This window comes from Copadichromis virginalis, linkage group LG2, assembly GCF_057382275.1.
Source record: "Copadichromis virginalis isolate Kocher_CV1m ecotype Utaka linkage group LG2, C_Virginalis_male_GT1.1, whole genome shotgun sequence".
NCBI classification, from domain to species: domain Eukaryota; kingdom Metazoa; phylum Chordata; class Actinopteri; order Cichliformes; family Cichlidae; genus Copadichromis; species Copadichromis virginalis.
The window spans coordinates 31,116,721-31,137,017 of record NC_140619.1 but is presented as its reverse complement, the minus strand read 5'-3'; the positions used below and the strand labels follow the sequence as shown (position 1 = coordinate 31,137,017).

Genomic DNA, 20,297 nt, shown 5'->3' with positions numbered 1-20,297 from the left:
TTTGATTTGCGGGCCGAACGTTCTAGATACAATTAATCTAATGTTTCTTCATCGTTGTGAAAGGAAGAAGAAATGAAAAAACAAACTGTTTTATGTAGATATTGCTATTATTTTGAAGGTCACATAGATAAACCTGACAGAAAATTCTGTTAAGACTGTTTTACCTACGCTAATACCAGGTTAACAATCACTCAATGTAAAATGGTATACCTGACTACTTCATATTCAGAGCTGAGCTCGGCAAAAATAAAAAGAATTCAGTAAGTGACAACACGAATGTCTATTATAATTATTATCAATATTATTAATAATATCAATGGTCGCAGACAATTACTAGAAATGACGTCGATTTAAATGAAAGAGCACAACTATAGAGAGAGTGCGCGCGCGAGAGAGGGAAAGACAGGGAGACAGAGAGAGGGGGAGAGAGAGAACAATTACAGTGAGTGGGTCTCTGGGGCCCTGAGGAATATTTCAGCACCAAAGAAAGTTAATTTGAGATTTGGCAGGACCAACCACGCAAAGATACAAAATGTGTTTCTGCTATACGCGCAGCCACGTGCTCTTCAATAGTGTGAATTAGTTATTTTGATAAAAGCAAACAATTACAATAAGTTAACCATGGCATAAGTCCGCATTGTTTTATACTGTATAGTTTGCTAAAGAATGAGTTATTTCATTAAATCTTTTTGCCACAAGGACCCAGAAAAACACGTAACAACAATATACAAAATTACGAAAAATAGCACCCGCAAATAACAAACTAAGATGTAAGTTACACGATAAGTAAAGAAAAAAGAAAAATAGTCGAGATCAACATGCCGTAAGGTATTTCTGAATGAAAGTTTTCATCATATGATAAGCAATTCATGGTAAACGACAATACTACCTGTGCAAGATAAAGACATAAACAACGGTCTTACAAATATTTTTTTTAAAAAACAAAAAGAAACACAACAAAAAGTGTAGGAACCAGAGGAAAGATTTGTGAGTGTCTTACCTCAATAGATTGACCCAGAGTGTCAAATGGATCAGCAAAGTCTGATGGACTTTTCTTCAGAGTCTGGTCAGCAGGCAGCGTGTTGTCATTGTATGATGTCACAAACTTAAAGTCACTGGTTCTAGAACCTGTGGTCAGGTATGCATCATAATTGTAAGTGCTGCGTAAAGTTCCTGTGCCATCAACATCTGCGTAATTAGGAGGGAGATAACCGCTGGGGATGGCAACTGCTCCGTCAAATAACAGTCTGGGCTTTCTCCTGCGACAAAATCTCAAACCCAGGATGATGATGATGAAAGTCAGAAAAAACGTGGAGACAGACACCAGCGCGATGATCAGATAAGACGTCAGTTTGGAATTGCTCTCATTAAAAGACAGATCCTTCAGTTCCGGCACCTCAGCCAAGTTATCAGAAATAAGTAAATACATGGAACAGGTGGCAGACAGAGAGGGCTGTCCGTTATCTTTCACTGCCACTACAAGGTTCTGTTTCATGCTGTCAGATTCAGAAATGTCCCGCTGTGTCCTGATCTCTCCGCTGTGGACACCAATGGTAAAAAGTCCCGGATCAGTGGATTTGAATATATGATAGGACAGCCAGGCGTTCTGTCCGGAGTCTGCGTCCACCGCGATCACTTTGGACACCAGAGAGCCTCCGTGTGCAGCTTTGGGGACCAGCTCGGTCATGAAGGAGTTGCCCTCCGGGGAGGGGTACAGGATCTGAGGAGAGTTGTCATTCACATCTGAGATGAACACACTCACGGTCACGTTGCTGCTGAGGGGAGGAGAACCGTTGTCTCTGGCCATCACGTGGACTTTAAAACTCTTGAACTGTTCATAATCAAACGACCTCACAGAGTGGATCACACCCGTGTCTCCGTTCACAGACAGATAGGAGGACACCGGGGCACCGTTCACCTCACCAGCTAACAGAGAATAAACCACTGTACCGTTCTGTCTCCAGTCGGGGTCTCGAGCACTAACGGAACATAAAGTGGAGCCAGGTTTGTTATTCTCACTCACAGATGCGCTGTACGATTGTTCCTCAAACACAGGTGGGTTGTCGTTGATGTCAGCTACAGATAACTGAACACTTTTAGAAGAGGACAGAGGTGGAGAGCCCTCGTCAGTGGCAGTGATTGTAATGTTGTAATCAGACACTAGTTCGCGGTCTAGTTGTCCAGTGGTCACCAGAGAATAATAGTTTTTAATAGACGGAACCAACTTAAAGGGGACACCCTGCTGGATGGAGCAGCGGACCTGCCCGTTATTCTCAGAGTCTTTGTCCTGCACGTTAATGATTCCCACCTCTGTACCAGGTGGCACATTCTCGTGAATGGGATTTGACAGTGACTTCAGGTATATATCTGGCGAGTTGTCATTATTATCAATAACATCTATTATAACTTTGGCATAAGATGTTAACCCTAAACCATCTTTAGCCTGCACTTTCATTTCAAAAGAACTTTTTTCTTCATAGTCAATCAAACCACACACTTTAATTTCTCCAGTTTTAGGATTAATAGAGAAAACTTTATCATCGCTGTCAGATATATGACCGAAGTCATACGTTACATCTCCATTCACTCCTTCGTCTGCATCTGTGGCACTGACTTTAATCACTGCTGTATCTAAAGGACAGTTTTCAGGCAGACTGGCTTTATAAACGGCCTGGCTGAACACTGGGGCGTTATCATTAGCATCCAGCACAGTGACGTGTATGACTACGGTACCTGATCTCTGAGGAGATCCACCGTCCAAAGCTGTGATGAGTAAATTAATCTCCTTTTGCTTTTCTCGATCGAGTTTATTTTCCAGTACAAGATCGACGTTGTTGTTGTCAACTGATAAAATGAAATGGTTGTTCTTTTGTAAGATGTACCTTTGCACAGCATTTTGACCTATATCTGCGTCATGGGCCTGCTCTATTGGAAATCGACTTCCCCTTTCTGCTAACTCGCTTATTTCCATTTCAATTAAATGATCTTTGAATTGTGGAGAGTTGTCATTTATGTCTTGAATATGAAGACTAACACGATGAAGCTCCAACGGATTTTCCAAAACTAGATCTGCTTTTAACACACAGGAAGGTTTCTTGCCACAAAGGTTCTCTCTGTCAATTCTGTCCATCGTAGTAAAATCCCCAGTACTAATGTTAATGTCGCAATACATTTTACGAAATCCTTCAAAATCAACACGGGCCTGTCGTGAAGAAAAACTTCCACGGTCAATACCGAGATCCTTAGCTATATTTCCAATAACGAAGTCGCGTTTCATCTCTTCGGCAAAAGAATAACTCAGATCCCCGCTTACGAGGCGCATCGTTACAATAAACGTAGCAAGGCAATAGATCGGGCCTGAAAATCCTTTGTCTCTCATCCTGAAATGAAACGTCTTCCGCTTGTTTATCTGGCTATTTAGAGCGAAACAACATATGTATCCCAAATCAGTCAGAAATCCAATAGTCCACACCAGTTTATACAGAACTATGTCCCAGGATTTAGCGTTTCTGATAAATGAAAAAAAAAACTGAATTCATGATGGGTGGAGTGCTGCATGTTCTTTTTCTTCCAGCCAACAGTGACACCATGTGTCTTTTTAACTTCACATCCGCGTTTGAATAAAACTTCAAGTCAAAAAAGAAAGAAAGAAAGAAAGAAAGAAAGAAAGAAAGAAAGAAAGAAAGAAAGAAAGAAAGAAAGAAAGAAAGAAAGAAAGAAAGAAAGAAAGAAAGAAAGAAAGAAAGAAAGAAAGAAAGAAATCGCATGAAGGTAGTGTTTACTCCTGTCGATACACTAAATTGGAATAGCGAATTATGTTCTCGGTATATTATAATGAAAATAAACTAAACAGTACATGAAATATCAGCAATTATAGCTACAGAATACAAATGACAAGGCTCAGAACCATGGACAGCGGCAGAGAAAATACTTAGACCGTTTTTATACAGAAAAGACAAATGCTGCAACAGTCGCACACACACACAGTTAGAAAAAAGCAATTGAAATGGCAATTTCAATCATTTATTTCCGATTTATAGCAACTACGTTCATTAAAATATAGATAAGCAACAAATCAGAAGTAGACATAGTCTTTTTGCGGAAAGTCGGTCCTTATACTAGAGTAGACATTATTAGAATGATGCATCGATGTACAAGTGTCATCTTACTGCTGATGGACGTGACTATAATTAAACACATTACATGCATTTTTGTACATTGACTCACAGCTTTATAACATATGCTCAACACCGTTCGGGAGGTCACGAGATAAACCTGAGGTCGTGTAACTTAAAACGGAAACGCACGCACGCGGTCGGACATCTATATGTGAACTTGGTGTTATGTTTGACTTTTTAAAGGCTGAAGTGATGACACCACTTTGAACACAAACAACATGAAGCGTTGAAAGGGAAATCTCTTAATGGCTAAACTCCAGCTATTCATAACCATGAAGACAAGACAGTACCTTTATGAAATCTGCAACAATACACTGCGTTGTACAAGCTTCATATGGTATTTCTTTATCTGAGACAAAAAGCAAACAAAGTACTACTTGTCCAAGTATGGAACGCCAGGACTGACATAATAAATTAATTATACCATTAAATAATTGATTAAATGTTGCAGTAATTAATTACAATTGGAAATAATTAATTAAATAAATATTTTTGACACATTTAATTAATTAAATAATTATTGCCACATTTAATTAATTATTTAATAGTATAATTAATTTATTATGTCAGTCCTGGCGTTCCATATCCAAGCAGCAAAGGAAATATCAAAGTAAAGTACAAGTCAATCAACACTGCACTTCTTTGAATTTGAAACTGAACTTCTTTCTTAATGTCATCCATGAGTTGTGGACTACAACAGTCTCACCGGGAACACACGACACCTATTCATTTTTACAGAGTCAGTGCTGCAAATGTTAGTAGCTAACCAGTATTAATGAGCTCGCTGGCATTTGACAACCACCTAACAAATCCGTATGTTTGTTGGTTTTAAGTTTCATGTTAGTGTAGTGGGTTAGATTTTGTAGAAGATATTTTGTTCCTACATGGTGTCTGTGAACGCAGCGTGAACATTTAATGGTACCCTAGCGATCTAATCAGAGGTTAGCTATGAGGAGCAGCTGTGGCCTATTCACTGATTTAGCGTTTGGTACTCATTTCTCCCATATATGGTGACGATCACAGCCTGATCTTAACGTTGCAGATCAAATTCAGTCGAGTGGTTAGTAGGATCCTCGTATGAAGTCTGCAGTTTAGTTAATAATAGCGTGGACCAAGGATAACTGTTCTTTTCTCTTATTATAGGTACCCTGCTGCCATCTTGTTGAGTCTTGTTATTTCTCGTTGTTGTTTTCAGTGTCCTCTAGTGCCTTGTTTTGTTTTAACTTTGCTTTGTTTTATCATGTTTAATCTTGTCCTGTGCCGTTTGTGCCACACCGCACTTTGTTGGGGCCAAGCGTGGGTGCGCCTGATGCTGCATTTCTGTGGTATTTTAAAGGTTTTATATGTAGATGCATACACTCCTCTTCTGTTTATTTTTCACTGAGTAGTTCCCTATTTCTTGCTTGCTTTATCGGTTTATTTCACTATAGGTTTATTTCACTTTAGGTTTAGAGACGGACGCTTGCTGGGGGGCTAGGCACATTTGGTCAGGTTGCCTCTTATGCATGCGAGTGTAAACGCCGGGATACGATTATAAAGCGCCTTTAGTTGCAGTGACAACTGCAATGCGAGGTGACGAGTGAGTAACTGGTGGCAGTCCTTGGGCACTACTCCCTGTAGGTTGCCTCCCAAAGTGACCTGTATTTAACTATATTAATTGGCTTTTTGTTGAGCTGCTATTTTACTTGGAGCAACACAGTGAGTCTTGTAGTTTTAAGCCATGTCTGGTAGTGATGTTTTAGTTAAAGGTACAGTGGTATTGGAAGTCCTGCCACTAAATTTGCTGTTGTCTTTGTATCTCCACATTATTCAGATAATGCATTAAACAAACCTATTGACAATGACTTGCCACGCCTCTTCTTTGTCAATAACAAGCCCGTGTGTCTTTGTAACTGATAAAACCTTTGCACTGGTTAATGTGAAATTTCCTGGGGTGCAACTCCAACACCAGGTGGCGTTATCAGTTTAGTTACATTGTCAGTTTCCTTCTCTGGCGCCACAATGGGATAGAAATAAACATGTAGCGCTCACCATCCAACAGACTGTCAACACACCTTTGAGAACAACATGATAACATGCGGTAACACTAATGTATACCGAGGTACAATGTGGATGTACATGAGATGACAAAGAATTGAGCACAAGAAATGAGATTATCAATACTGACAGCAGGAAGTGATGAATATCTGACAGCTATTGTTTCGGTAGTTTAAAAAGTGATTTAGTCATTTTAATGCTACATTGATGATGATGATAATAATACCCATTAAACATAATTGTGATTTACGCACAGAACGTCCCTTCGACTGGTCACTTACTTCCCCGACTATCGCTACCGTGGGCGGCTAAACGTTTTGATTTGACGTCGGATGCACTTCCTGACGCAAGCCCGGGGTTTCCCCTCTGTGCCTCTTTAAAAATAGGAGGGATCCGATCCTTAAAAAACGAATGCGTTAACCACTTCACCACAAAATTAACATGGGGACTTTCGAAATTACATGAACTAATAAGTAAATCTTGAGTATAGGACCTTTGTTCGTCTTTCATGTGAAAGATCATTAACAGTACTGGTGCCGCCATCAGTAAATCAGATGGTTTATGCGACAAAGTGTATCATAAATTTACTAATCATTACTTGTTAATTTAATGCCGTTGTTTATTTCGAGGTACTTTGCAGTGTTGTAAAAGCTGACCAGAAATCAGAGTGAAACTTGACTCGTCGTCAGAAGAGTCTAAAAAAAAATACACTGAAAGTTTCGGGTTGGAAATAAAAGGAAGTTGGTTACGTTCCAGTTTAATATTAATAGCTACGTTTCGCTATAAGCAACCCCCCAAGATTGACTTTGTTTGTAATATGATGAACGGCGTTATTTTGAAAAAAAATTAAATTCATACACAAACACACAAAAAAATGCAAGAAAGGGGAGGTACTATAGGAAAGACCCTGTAAATAACAAGAAGCCTCAGGTTCTACTTATCAAAGACAATACTATAAATGTAAAAACTTAAAGACACAAAACACTGCAATTTTGATAACCCGGTTATTTCAGAATCCTACCTCTATTGAAGTATCGAGATCTTCAAATGGATCAGCAAAGTCTGATGGACTTTTCTTCAGAGTCTGGTCAGCAGGCAGCGTGTTGTCATTGTATGATGTCACAAACTTAAAGTCACTGGTTCTTGAACCTGTGGTCAGGTACGCGTCATAATTGTAAGTGCTGCGTAAAGTTCCTGTGCCATCAACATCTGCGTAATTAGGAGGGAGATAACCGCTGGGGATGGCAACTGCTCCGTCAAACAACAGTCTGGGCTTTCTCCTGCGACAAAACCTCAAACCCAGGATGATGATAATGAAAGTCAGAAAAAACGTGGACACAGACACCAGCGCGATGATCAGATAAGAGGTCAGTTTGGAATTGCTCTCATTATAAGACAGATCCTTCAGTTCTGGCACCTCAGCCAAGTTATCAGAAATAAGTAAATACATGGAACAGGTGGCAGACAGAGAGGGCTGTCCGTTATCTTTCACTGCCACTACAAGGTTCTGTTTCATGCTGTCAGATTCAGAAATGTCCCGCAGTGTCCTGATCTCTCCGCTGTGGACACCAATAGTAAAAAGTCCCGGATCAGTGGATTTGACTATTTGATAGGACAGCCAGGCGTTCTGTCCAGAGTCCGCGTCCACCGCGATCACTTTGGACACCAGAGAGCCTCCGTGTGCAGCTTTGGGGACCAGCTCGGTCATGAAGGAGTTGCCCTCTAGGGAGGGGTACAGGATCTGAGGAGAGTTGTCATTCACGTCTGAGATGAACACACTCACGGTCACGTTGCTGCTGAGTGGAGGAGAACCGTTGTCTCTGGCCATCACGTGGACTTTAAAACTCCTGAACTGTTCATAATCAAACGACCTCACAGCGTGGATCACACCCGTGTCTCCGTTCACAGACAGATAGGAGGACACCGGGGCACCGTTCACCTCACCAGCTAACAGAGAATAAACCACTGTACCGTTCTGTCTCCAGTCGGGGTCTCGAGCACTAACGGAACATAAAGTGGAGCCAGGTTTGTTATTCTCACTCACAGATGCGCTGTACGACTGCTTATCAAACACAGGTGGGTTGTCGTTGATATCAGCTACAGATAACTGAACACTTTTAGAAGAGGACAGAGGTGGAGAGCCCTCGTCAGTGGCAGTGATTGTAATGTTGTAATCAGACAGTAGTTCACGGTCCAGTTGTCCTGTGGTCACCAGAGAATAATAGTTTTTAATAGAAGGAACCAACTTAAAGGGGACACCCTGCTGGATCGAACAGCGGACCTGCCCGTTATTCTCAGCGTCTCTGTCCTGCACGTTAATAATGCCCACCTCTGTACCAGGCGACACGTTTTCAGGAATGGAGTTAGACACCGATTCCAGAGAAACTGCTGGTGCATTGTCGTTTATGTCAGTAATCTCTATTATAACTTTGGCATATGATTTTAGTCCTAAACCATCCTTGGCTTGCACTGGGATTTCAAAAGAGCTTCTGTCTTCATAGTCAATTACACCAGTTACTCTAATTTCTCCCGTTTTGTGTTCAATAGTAAACACATTCATATTATCATCAGATATGTGCCCTAAGTCATACGTTACATCTCCATTCACTCCTTCGTCTGCGTCTGTCGCACTGACTTTAATCACTGGTGTATCTAAAGGAGAATTTTCAGGCAGACTGGCTTTATAAACGGCCTGGCTGAACACTGGGGCGTTATCATTGGCATCAACCACAGTGACGTGTATGACTACGGTGCCGGATCTCTGAGGAGATCCACCGTCCAAAGCTGTGAGAAGTAAATTCATTTCTTTTTGTCTCTCTCGATCAAGTTTATTCTCTAGTACGAGTTCAACCTTATTGCTGTCAGCAGCCAGAATAAAGATGTCGTTCTTTTGAAGCTCGTACCTTTGCACAGCATTTTGACCTATATCTGCGTCATGGGCCTGCTCTATTGAGAAGCGGCTACCCTTCTCGGTTGACTCGCTTATTTCCATCTCAATCAAATTTTCTCTGAATTTTGGCGAGTTGTCATTCACATCTTGAATATGAACACTTACACGATGGAGGTCCAAAGGATTTTGTAACACCAGATCCACTTGCACAACACATGAAGGTTTCTTGCCACAAAGGCTTTCTCTGTCGACTCTCTCCGATGTGATCAAATCTCCCGTTCTCAGATTAATGTCACAGTAACGCTTACGAGATCCATCAAAATCAATGCGAGCCTTTCGGGAAGACAAAGTCCTCAGATCAAGCCCAAGATCCTTAGCTATATTTCCAAGCACGGAGTCTCGTTTCATCTCCTCTTGAATATTATAACTTAGATCTCCATGAGCGATGCGCAGCGTTATAATAAAGGAGGCAAAGAAGATCGGCCCTGGTATTGAAAATCCTTTGTCTCCCACCCTGACTCGAAAAGAGCCCATCTTGCAGCAATTATACTGTCCACAGTTGCAAAGTGAAATCTATTCCAAAATACACAGCAATCCTTACAGCTTTACAGCAAGGTACGGGGTCCTGAAGGTTCGGATATATGCGTTTTTCCAGCAGTCTGCATTTAATATCTAATCAGTAAGTGGAGTGGGTGGAGTGGCAAGCGTTTATTTTCCGTTAGTCAACAGCGACACCACGAGTCACCTTTTAATCTCCTTAGTATTCAATTATTCACAAAAAAGTAAATCACTCCAAGACCGCTCTCGGCCATATTTAACAGTTGTGAATATTATTTAAAACACATTAAGCATTCCTTGCTAACTGTGCCTGAGTAAGATGCCGATGTCATGCCATAACAGTCATTTAAAATGATATTTGGTTTGTTACCCTCAAATGTATACTGTTTGAGCCTCAACAAACCCTAACATTCTTCAATTTATTTTACATTTTTGTAATACACAAAAGTTCTAAGGTTCTCCTTTTTGAGACAATAAGCTGAGGTAACTGAATTACACAAACCTACAGTTTTGATTATTGAAATTCACATGGAATTTCGGAGATACCAAACAAGTCTCCAGATCCAGTTACTCCAAGAAACCCTGGATCGTATTTCAGGACCATGAACAGGTACTGTAAGATTTGGCATGGTTATTGGGCAATGTTGTCTCCTAAAATCAATGAGAGATAACTACTGTAAAGACTAATTTATTTTTAAAACTCTACCCAAAGCTAACTACTGCAAGGCTGCATCCGAAACTGAAGCTTTGTTTCCATCACATTGCCTAAAAAGTGCACCAGTTGACCCTGTCGAGACCTGGAAACGACATTATAAAAGAATGAGCAGGCTACTGCTGCACTCTAAATACACTTTTCCACTTTTCTTTAAACAAAATGTCATTGGCGCTCAATGCCACTGCTCAAAAGTTTCAGTGTCATGTTGAAATGTCGTTTTGCTTGAATGAAAAGCAAATTATTTTCATTTAATATATTTTTAAATTAGAAATGTTACAAATGTTATTTTATTTTTAAAAAACGAATTATTGGAAATAATTAGATTTTTTTTGTTGTTGGAATTTCTGTGTAGCTATTCAGAGGTCCATTTCCTGCAAGTAAAATATCTGTTTCAATTGCATGTGTTCACCTGTTGCTCATAAATCCCAGTTCAAATTCATCCCAAATTCAGTTATGTTAGCAAAGCCAAAAACTGTTAGATTACTTGGAAAATAAATTGAGTTATTTGTCTGTGGGTTTAATTAATGCTAAAATGGCCCCATTTTTTTCTTAAACACTGAGTTGTTGTTCTTAATGACTGTTGCATAATGACTGAAACTAGCACCACTGAAGGAACAATGGGCTGGGAGTTGACTTTTGAAGTCCAGATGTAGTCTCCCATGTCTTAGCTGGTATGGTTCTCTATGCCACCAAATTTAGGGGAATGGTGGATGTGCAGGGGGTTACCTAGGACGTTGACACGTAGCAGGGGAAACTGTAGCCAAGAGAACTAACACTACACATAAAAAAGGTTTAAGAAGAGGTGATTGTGTTTTAACAGTCTGTTTGTAGAGTTGTCATGGTGATGATTAGACCTTGCGTTTTGGGGGTACACCGTCCCTTTAAGAGCCACCTTAAGCCAGACCATGCTTGTACTCAGGTTCGCGTCACGCTGCAAGCGGGAACACTAGAGAGTTAGAGGCTGCAAAAGTTTGCGCGGCTATCTACACGTGAGGTAAATGTGCTAGAAAAGTGTAAAATACTGCAAAATATTGTCGTCGGTGTTGTCGGAGACGGTAATTAGCCTAGGAAACTAAGTTTATTATGCGATGACTCCGTGTTTGTGATGATTTTTGTAGAATTCTGAACGTGCAACGGGTGTATGTTCAAGGGTTACCTGCTGTGAGCAGGATTGAAGAGCGGGTTGGTGTGAGTAATGACAGAGTGTCCTAACAGATTTCAGAGTTGTTAAGTTTACACTGTTGTTCACTTTGCACAACTTTTTATTTTTCTGTTTGATTCAGAGGGGAGATCACTTTCTGTGTGATTCCTGTGTGTGTACTTCGGCTGTGTAGAGAAATCAAAGTGAGTTCATGATGTTCTCCCTTAAAAAGTTAAAATGAAAGTTTACATTGTACTTTTTTGTCAGTTGAACTGTGAATTATGGGTTCCAAAGAACAATTTGTTTTATTTTTGTATATTTGTTTCTTGACAGGTCACTACTGTTGTCTATACTGATTGAGTTCTGATAGGAACTTTGATGTTGCTGTTGTCTCAGACCCTGAAAGGCAGTTTTATGTTGAGCCAGTGGAATAGTTAAATGTGACTGTTTTCACTCAAAAATATAAACTTAAAACTATGGTTTCCTGAACACAGTTGGTGGAAAAAAATTATAGATAGATAGATAGATATTGCTTTTTTTCTTTGTACATTGTTTTCTTTACTTGTTGCACCTTTGTGGTCTTCCTACCTAATTTTGTTGTGCAAGAAACTGGACAATGACAATAAAAGTTCTAAGTCTAGGTTTATATGTTTATATATGTGGGAAAGAAGTTGCGTTTTTCTACCTCAGAAGATGTTGTGATGTCTTCAAACGGATCAGCAAAGTCTGATGGACTTTTCTTCAGAGTCTGGTCAGCAGGCAGCGTGTTGTCATTGTATGATGTCACAAACTTAAAGTCACTGGTTCTAGAACCTGTGGTCAGGTACGCGTCATAATTGTAAGTGCTGCGTAAAGTTCCTGTGCCATCAACATCTGCGTAATTAGGAGGGAGATAACCGCTGGGGATGGCAACTGCTCCATCAAACAACAGTCTGGGCTTTCTCCTGCGACAAAACCTCAAACCCAGGATGATGATGATGAAAGTCAGAAAAAACGTGGACACAGACACCAGCGCGATGATCAGATAAGAGGTCAGTTTGGAATTGCTCTCATTATAAGACAGATCCTTCAGTTCTGGCACCTCAGCCAAGTTATCAGAAATAAGTAAATACATGGAACAGGTGGCAGACAGAGAGGGCTGTCCGTTATCTTTCACTGCCACTACAAGGTTCTGTTTCATGCTGTCAGATTCAGAAATGTCCCGGTGTGTCCTGATCTCTCCGCTGTGGACACCAATGGTAAAAAGTCCCGGATCTGTGGATTTGACTATTTGATAGGACAGCCAGGCATTCTGTCCAGAGTCTGCGTCCACCGCGATCACTTTGGACACCAGAGAGCCTCCGTGTGCAGCTTTGGGGACCAGCTCGGTCATGAAGGAGTTGCCCTCCGGGGAGGGGTACAGGATCTGAGGAGAGTTGTCATTCACATCTGAGATGAACACACTCACGGTCACGTTGCTGCTGAGAGGAGGAGAACCGTTGTCTCTGGCCATCACGTGGACTTTGAAGCTCCTGAACTGTTCATAATCAAACGACCTCACAGCGTGGATCACACCCGTGTCTCCGTTCACAGACAGATAGGAGGACACCGGGGCACCGTTCACCTCACTAGCTAACAGAGAATAAACCACTGTACCGTTCTGTCTCCAGTCGGGGTCTCGAGCACTAACGGAACATAAAGTGGAGCCAGATTTGTTATTCTCACTCACATATGCGCTGTACGACTGCTCATCAAACACAGGTGGGTTGTCGTTGATGTCAGCTACAGATAACTGAACACTTTTAGAAGAGGACAGAGGTGGAGAGCCCTCGTCAGTGGCAGTGATTGTAATGTTGTAATTGGACACTAGTTCGCGGTCCAATTGTCCTGTGGTCACCAGAGAATAATAGTTTTTAATAGAAGGAACCAACTTAAAGGGGACACCCTGCTGGATCGAACAGTGGACCTGCCCGTTATTCCCAGCATCTCTGTCCTGAACATTAATAATGCCCACCTCTGTACCAGTTGGCACGTTCTCCGGTGTGGGGTTAGACACTGAATTTAGATATATAACTGGTGCATTATCATTTACATCAGTCACATCTATTAACACTTTGGCGTAAGAAGTTAGACCTAAACCATCTTTCGCTTCTGCTCTCATTTCAAAAGAATTTCTGTCTTCAAAGTCAATCACAGTAGTTACTTTAATTTCTCCCGTTTTAGGATCAATGGAAAATACATTTATGTCGTCGTCAGACACGTGACTTAAGTCATACGTTACATCTCCGTTCACTCCTTCGTCTCCGTCTGTGGCACTGACTTTAATCACTGGTGTATCTAAAGGACAGTTTTCAGGCAGACTGGCTTTATAAACGGCCTGGCTGAACACTGGGGCATTATCATTGGCATCCAGCACAGTGACGCGTATGACTACGGAACCGGATCTCTGAGGAGATCCACCGTCCAAAGCTGTGAGAAGTAAATTCATCTCGCTTTGTTTCTCTCTATCAAGAGTATTTTCTAGTATGAGTTCAACCTTGTTGCTGTCAACAGCCAGAATAAAGTTGTCATTCTTTTGAAGCTCGTACCTTTGCACAGCATTTTGACCTATATCTGCGTCACGGGCCTGCTCTATTGAGAAGCGGTTACCCTTAACTGCTGACTCGCGTATTTCCATCTCAATCAAATTCTTTTTGAATTTTGGCGAGTTGTCGTTCACGTCTTGTATATGAAGACTTACACGATGAAGCTCTAACGGATTTTCTAACACCAGATCCACTTGCACAACACATGAAGGTTTCTTGGCACAGAGGCTTTCTCTGTCGATTCTCTCCAATGTGATCAGATCCCCCGTTCTCATATTAATATCACAGTAACGCTTATGAGTGCCCTCAAAAGTAACACGAGCCTTCCGGGAAGATAAAGTCCTCAAATCAAAACCGAGATCCTTTGCTATATTTCCAATTGCTGAGTCTCGTTTAATCTCCTCGGGAAAGGAATAGCTCAGATTTCCACAAACGAGGTGCAGTGTTACAAAAATGGAAGAAATGCAGAAGATCGGGCCTAGCGCTGAAAATCCTTTGTCCCGCATCTTGACAAAAATCGACCGTCAATTTCAAAGAAAATGTACTGTGCAGCACAAAAAAGAAGGTCGGACCAAGACAACTAAATGTTCGGTTATCTGGTAACAATTTGCGACATCTCTATCCGGGATTTTACCAGATTATCCAGACACTTTACAACTGATTTCGATGCAATAGTGGGTGGAGTGGCGAGAGATTATTTTCTGTTAGACAAGGGCGACACCACGAGTTACTTTATCATCTTCACACCAGAACGTATTGAAATATTTTCGCAATTTAAATCCGGATTGTGGCAGCAATTCATCATATTTAAATTACCTGTGATTATCAGCTTAAAACTTCCGTGTGATTTCTGCAATATAATAGACTAAGCACAGGATGAAGGTCTTCACTTCACAGGTATACCGTATGCCTGTCCGTGTAAACGAGATTTGGATTGTAACTTATACATATAATGCCTTTGCTTTTGCTAGGTAAAAGTTTGCATAAACCGTATTCCTAAACATTATTATTGCGAAATGTTTAAATCTCCAAAAGAGAGGGCCAACATAACTTTGAGTGTATAAACACTGTACATTTTTAACAGTAAAAGAACACATTGTCCTAAAGTGCGTCAGGGCATTTGGATGAGTTACAATACATTATACATTTTGTTACATATGAAAATAATTAATATAACAGAAATGCGTTCTGAATAACCGAGACACAAAAATACATTTTCCTACTGGGCTGCGCGAGAACACCAGAAGAGCCTTTCAGTGCCACACAGAGCTGTTTTTACATTTTATCTTGTTAGGGCCAACTGTTTCAAGAGTATGTAACAATAATAATAATAATAATAATGATGATGATGATAATCCGTCCATTCATAGTCATGAAGCGAAAACCATGCCTGGGCTGACACAGAGACAATAGCCCGTTTTTAATTACACTTCCTAAGACCTTACCATCGATTAAACGTGGCAAAGTCTTGTAAAAATGTTCCATCAGTCCAGAAGCCTCTTACTTGTGGCGTCTCCTTTTTGTGCTGGGGTGTTAAGTTAACCACAGTTAACCATTCCACCCCCCAGGGGAGCATGATACAACAGAAGAGGTATGTATCGCGCTCTTCTCAATATTGGTAGTTTTGGACATAAACTATTCTCTGCCTCGAACTGTTTGCAAGGTAGAAATTGCTGGCATGTTGTGTCATCTGTTGCTGTTGGGTCGGGAAGCGCTCCTCTCCTGTCTAGGTGGAGTAGTTCAGTGGGCCTGGTATGTATTAGCTAACCTGTCCTCTGGGTTCGGCTTTGCATTTAAATTGCCGATTTATTAAATGTAATATGCCACTTTTCATATATGAAAGCTGCTGCCTCTCTTCAGGATGCCTCGCTGTTGTGTTTCTCCGTTTTGTACTTCTCTTTGGTTCTCGTTTATGCTGCTTTATTTCTTTTTTTTTGTTATGTTATGATTTGTTCACTGGTATTGTTTGCGTCAGCGGTGCTTCGCTCATCGCTCTGCCACTTCAGCTGCGACCGTGTTCAACATCCTAATTGAGACCTTGATTATTTTAATTTATGCAAGTTTCTGTACATGTCTGATGTAAGGTTAATGTTGCAATTATATTTATTTCACCAAGAATCGTTTAATTTATTTCGCTAGAACTGTTGTTACGTTAATGTAGCCTATTATAGGATTCCTTGGTGTAAAGTTACATTAAAGCATTAACGCCACCCCCATGGTTGAATGTATAGAAATTTAAAAACTAGCTTTGTTTTGTTTTGTTTGTTTTGTTTTTGTTTGTGTGTGGTGGGGGGTGGGGGGTGGTATTGCTTTGTTTTAGAATACTAAGGGTGCATTTCCGAATTTCGGAACCTTGTCTCCTGCCACATCTTTAGTGGAACGAACCTGTGCGCCTTACTGGTGCTTTTAGTTATTTCGTTGAGTGAAATTACCTAGCTGGCGATGGTGGGAATTTTTTCCTGCCATAACTATTGTGGGAATAGTGAATTTAAGGGGCAAACACTAAATACACTGTTTCATACCCTCGTGTTGCGACAAACAACTTCGATTGACCGTGTAACGATGCCTCTTAGATTGTAATTCGTGAAAGAACAATGTAGCCAGAGAAATATTAAAGACGGTTAACTTAAATGGAAAGGTTCTGAGCATCCCTACCTCATCAAAAGCCTCCACAACTTCAAACGGATCAGCAAAGTCTGATGGACTTTTCTTCAGAGTCTGGTCAGCAGGCAGCGTGTTGTCATTGTATGATGTCACAAACTTAAAGTCACTGGTTCTTGAACCTGTGGTTAGGTACGCGTCATAGTTGTAAGTGCTGCGTAAAGTTCCTGTGCCATCAACATCTGTGTAATTAGGAGGAAGATAACCACTGGGGATGGCAACTGCTCCATCAAACAACAGTCTGGGCTTTCTCCTACGACAAAACCTCAAACCCAGGATGATGATGATAAAAGTCAGAAAAAACGTGGACACAGACACCAGCGCGATGATCAGATAAGAGGTCAGTTTGGAATTGCTCTCATTATAAGACAGATCCTTCAGTTCTGGCACCTCAGCCAAGTTATCAGAAATAAGTAAATACATGGAACAGGTGGCAGACAGAGAGGGCTGTCCGTTATCTTTCACTGCCACTACAAGGTTCTGTTTCATGCTGTCAGATTCAGAAATGTCCCGCTGTGTCCTGATCTCTCCGCTGTGGACACCAATAGTAAAAAGTCCCGGATCAGTGGATTTGACTATATGATAGGACAACCAAGCGTTCTGTCCGGAGTCTGCGTCCACCGCGATCACTTTGGACACCAGAGAGCCTCCGTGTGCAGCTTTGGGGACCAGCTCGGTCATGAAGGAGTTGCCCTCCGGGGAGGGGTACAGAATCTGAGGAGAGTTGTCATTCATATCTGAGATGAACACACTCACGGTCACGTTGCTGCTGAGAGGAGGAGAACCGTTGTCTCTGGCCATCACGTGGACTTTGAAGCTCCTAAACTGTTCATAATCAAACGACCTCACAGCGTGGATCACACCCGTGTCTCCGTTCACAGACAGATACGAGGACACCGGGGCACCGTTCACCTCACTAGCTAACAGAGAATAAACCACTGTACCGTTCTGTCTCCAGTCGGGGTCTCGAGCACTAACGGAACATAAAGTGGAGCCAGGTTTGTTATTCTCACTCACATATGCGCTGTATGACTGCTTATCAAACACAGGTGAGTTGTCGTTGATATCAGCTACAGATAACTGAACACTTTTAGAAGAGGACAGAGGTGGAGAGCCCTCGTCAGTGGCAGTGATTGCAATGCTGTAATCAGACACTAGTTCGCGGTCCAATTGTCCTGTGGTCACCAGAGAATAATAGTTTTTAATAGAAGGAACCAACTTAAAGGGGACACCCTGCTGGATCGAACAGTGGACCTTCCCGTTATTCCCGGAGTCTCTGTCCTGAACATTAATAATGCCCACCTCTGTACCAGTTGGCACGTTCTCCGGTGTGGGGTTAGTGAGTGATTTTACAAATATCCCTGGTGCATTATCATTTACATCAGTCACATCTATTAACACTTTGGCGTAAGAAGTTAGACCTAAACCATCTTTCGCTTCTGCTCTCATTTCAAAAGAATTTCTGTCTTCAAAGTCAATCACAGTAGTTACTTTAATTTCTCCCGTTTTAGGATCAATTGAAAATACATTTATGTCGTCGTCAGACACGTGACTTAAGTCATACGTTACATCTCCGTTCAGTCTTTCGTCTGCGTCTGTCGCACTGACTTTAATCACTGTTGTATCTAAAGGACAGTTTTCAGGCAGACTGGCTTTATAAACGGCCTGGCTGAACACTGGGGCGTTATCATTGGCATCCAGCACAGTGACGCGTATGACTACGGAACCGGATCTCTGAGGAGATCCACCGTCCAAAGCTGTGAGAAGTAAATTCATCTCGCTTTGTTTCTCTCTATCAAGAGTGTTTTCCAGTACCAGTTCAACCTTGTTGCTGTCAACAGCCAGAATAAAGTTGTCATTCTTTTGAAGCTCGTACCTTTGCACAGCATTTTGACCTATATCTGCGTCACGGGCCTGCTCTATTGAGAAGCGGTTACCTCTGTCTGCCGACTCGCTTATTTCCATCTCAATCAAATTCTTTTTGAATTTTGGCGAGTTGTCGTTCACGTCTTGTATATGAAGACTTACACGATGAAGCTCTAACGGATTTTCTAACACCAGATCCACTTGCACAACACATGAAGGTTTCTTGGCACAAAGGCTTTCTCTGTCGATTCTCTCCGGTGTGATCAGATCCCCCGTTCTCAGATTAATATTACAGTAGCTTTTACGAGATCCCTCAAAATCAACACGAGCTTTCCGGGAAGATAAAGTCATCAGATCAAAACCGAGATCCTTGGCTATATTTCCAATCACGGAGTCTCGTTTCATCTCCTCGGGAAAAGAATAGCTCAGATCTCCGTAAGCGAGCTGCAGTGTTACAACAAAGCAAGCAAAGCAGAAGATCGGGTCTACCGCCGGAAATCTTTTGCCGTCTGCCATCATGGGACAAAAGACCCGTAAGAAGGAGAAGAAATTGCTGTGTACAAAAACAAAGTATTATTCCAAAAAACATTAAAGATTTCTTAAAGGATGGAAACAAAATAGAATTCGTGCAACGAGCGGATTCCTCTGAACAACTATAACTGATATTTATGCAGTAATAGTGGGTGGAGATGAATGTGCTGCTTTTGTGCTAGCCCACAGCGGCACCAAGAGTTGTTTCTATCTAGTTACACTTACATGTCATCATATCAAGAGTCTCTAAACCCATATTTATTTATCATACGAAAAACAAATCTTCCTCGGAATGCTATTTTATCATTGATGAGCATCGCATACATTATGGTGTCAAATATTAAGTTTTAATTATGGCGCAAAACTAAACGTTTCAGCACCACGGTTACAGCTCTCTCTATTCTGTAGGTTTGACTGATTACAGATCCGGAGACAATCATGTGCAAAATGTGCTCACTTTGAATCATTTTGTTACAAGTGTTAACTCTTGAGAAATCTATGAAATCATATTGTGTTCCTGAAATGTAATCTAGGTAATATATTTATAGTAAAAATCTTCTGGTAAAAGATATGTATGATGTGCTTAAGGAATTCTACTTTTCCATTTCCATTTTTTAATAAAGTGTTCACATGACTTGATTGAATGAACATTTCAAATTTTAAACGATTATTAATACAAGCAGGAACAGCAAAGGACTTGCGTAATAGAACCGAGTGGAAGTAGTAATATCAGAGATAAAAACACATTTAGAAGAAGAAAAAAAAAATGTGCCTAGTTGTTTCAGGACCATGGACAGAGACAGCAGCGTGCTGAGTAGCAAGTAGCACTGGCAGCCACTGACACTATAAAAATATCAGTACTGCTTTTTCTGAATTTACACTTTGTCCCAGTTGGGGCCCTTAGCTGTTACAGAATGCCAGGTTCCATAATGAGAAATGAGATTTGCTCGCTCTGTCTCTCTTTCTACAGAAAACAGTGTGTGAAACAATTCTCTGAGCTGCTTCTAATGCCATGTCAGCTTCACCACACCAAAACATTTCTTCTTCCTCCTTCCCCTAAATACTAGTTGTCATCTAGTAAATTTAAAAACAGAAAACTAAACTCTGACAGCACTGAAATTGCCTTTGGAGAGTCTGAAGATTCCTTTGAATACTA

General features: G+C 41.1%; 1 protein-coding gene across 4 annotated transcripts in view; it reads right to left on the bottom strand.

Moving 5' to 3' along the window:
* Positions 1-19,270, bottom strand: part of LOC146717672 (protocadherin gamma-C5-like) — a 295,905-nt gene extending 276,635 nt beyond the window's left edge. Inside the window, exon 1 of one of the 4 annotated variants that reach the window (XM_085429574.1) lies at positions 16,739-19,270. In XM_085429574.1, coding sequence (XP_085285700.1) covers positions 16,739-19,129 — 2,391 coding nt within the window. In that variant the 5' untranslated portion in view covers positions 19,130-19,270. Of the gene's footprint in view, positions 1-1,000; positions 3,461-7,236; positions 9,753-12,204; positions 14,738-16,738 lie in introns of those variants that run through there. The other 3 variants (XM_085429612.1, XM_085479401.1, XM_085429638.1) reach the window with 3 other exon arrangements.
* Between the last annotated feature and the right edge of the window lie 1,027 nt (positions 19,271-20,297).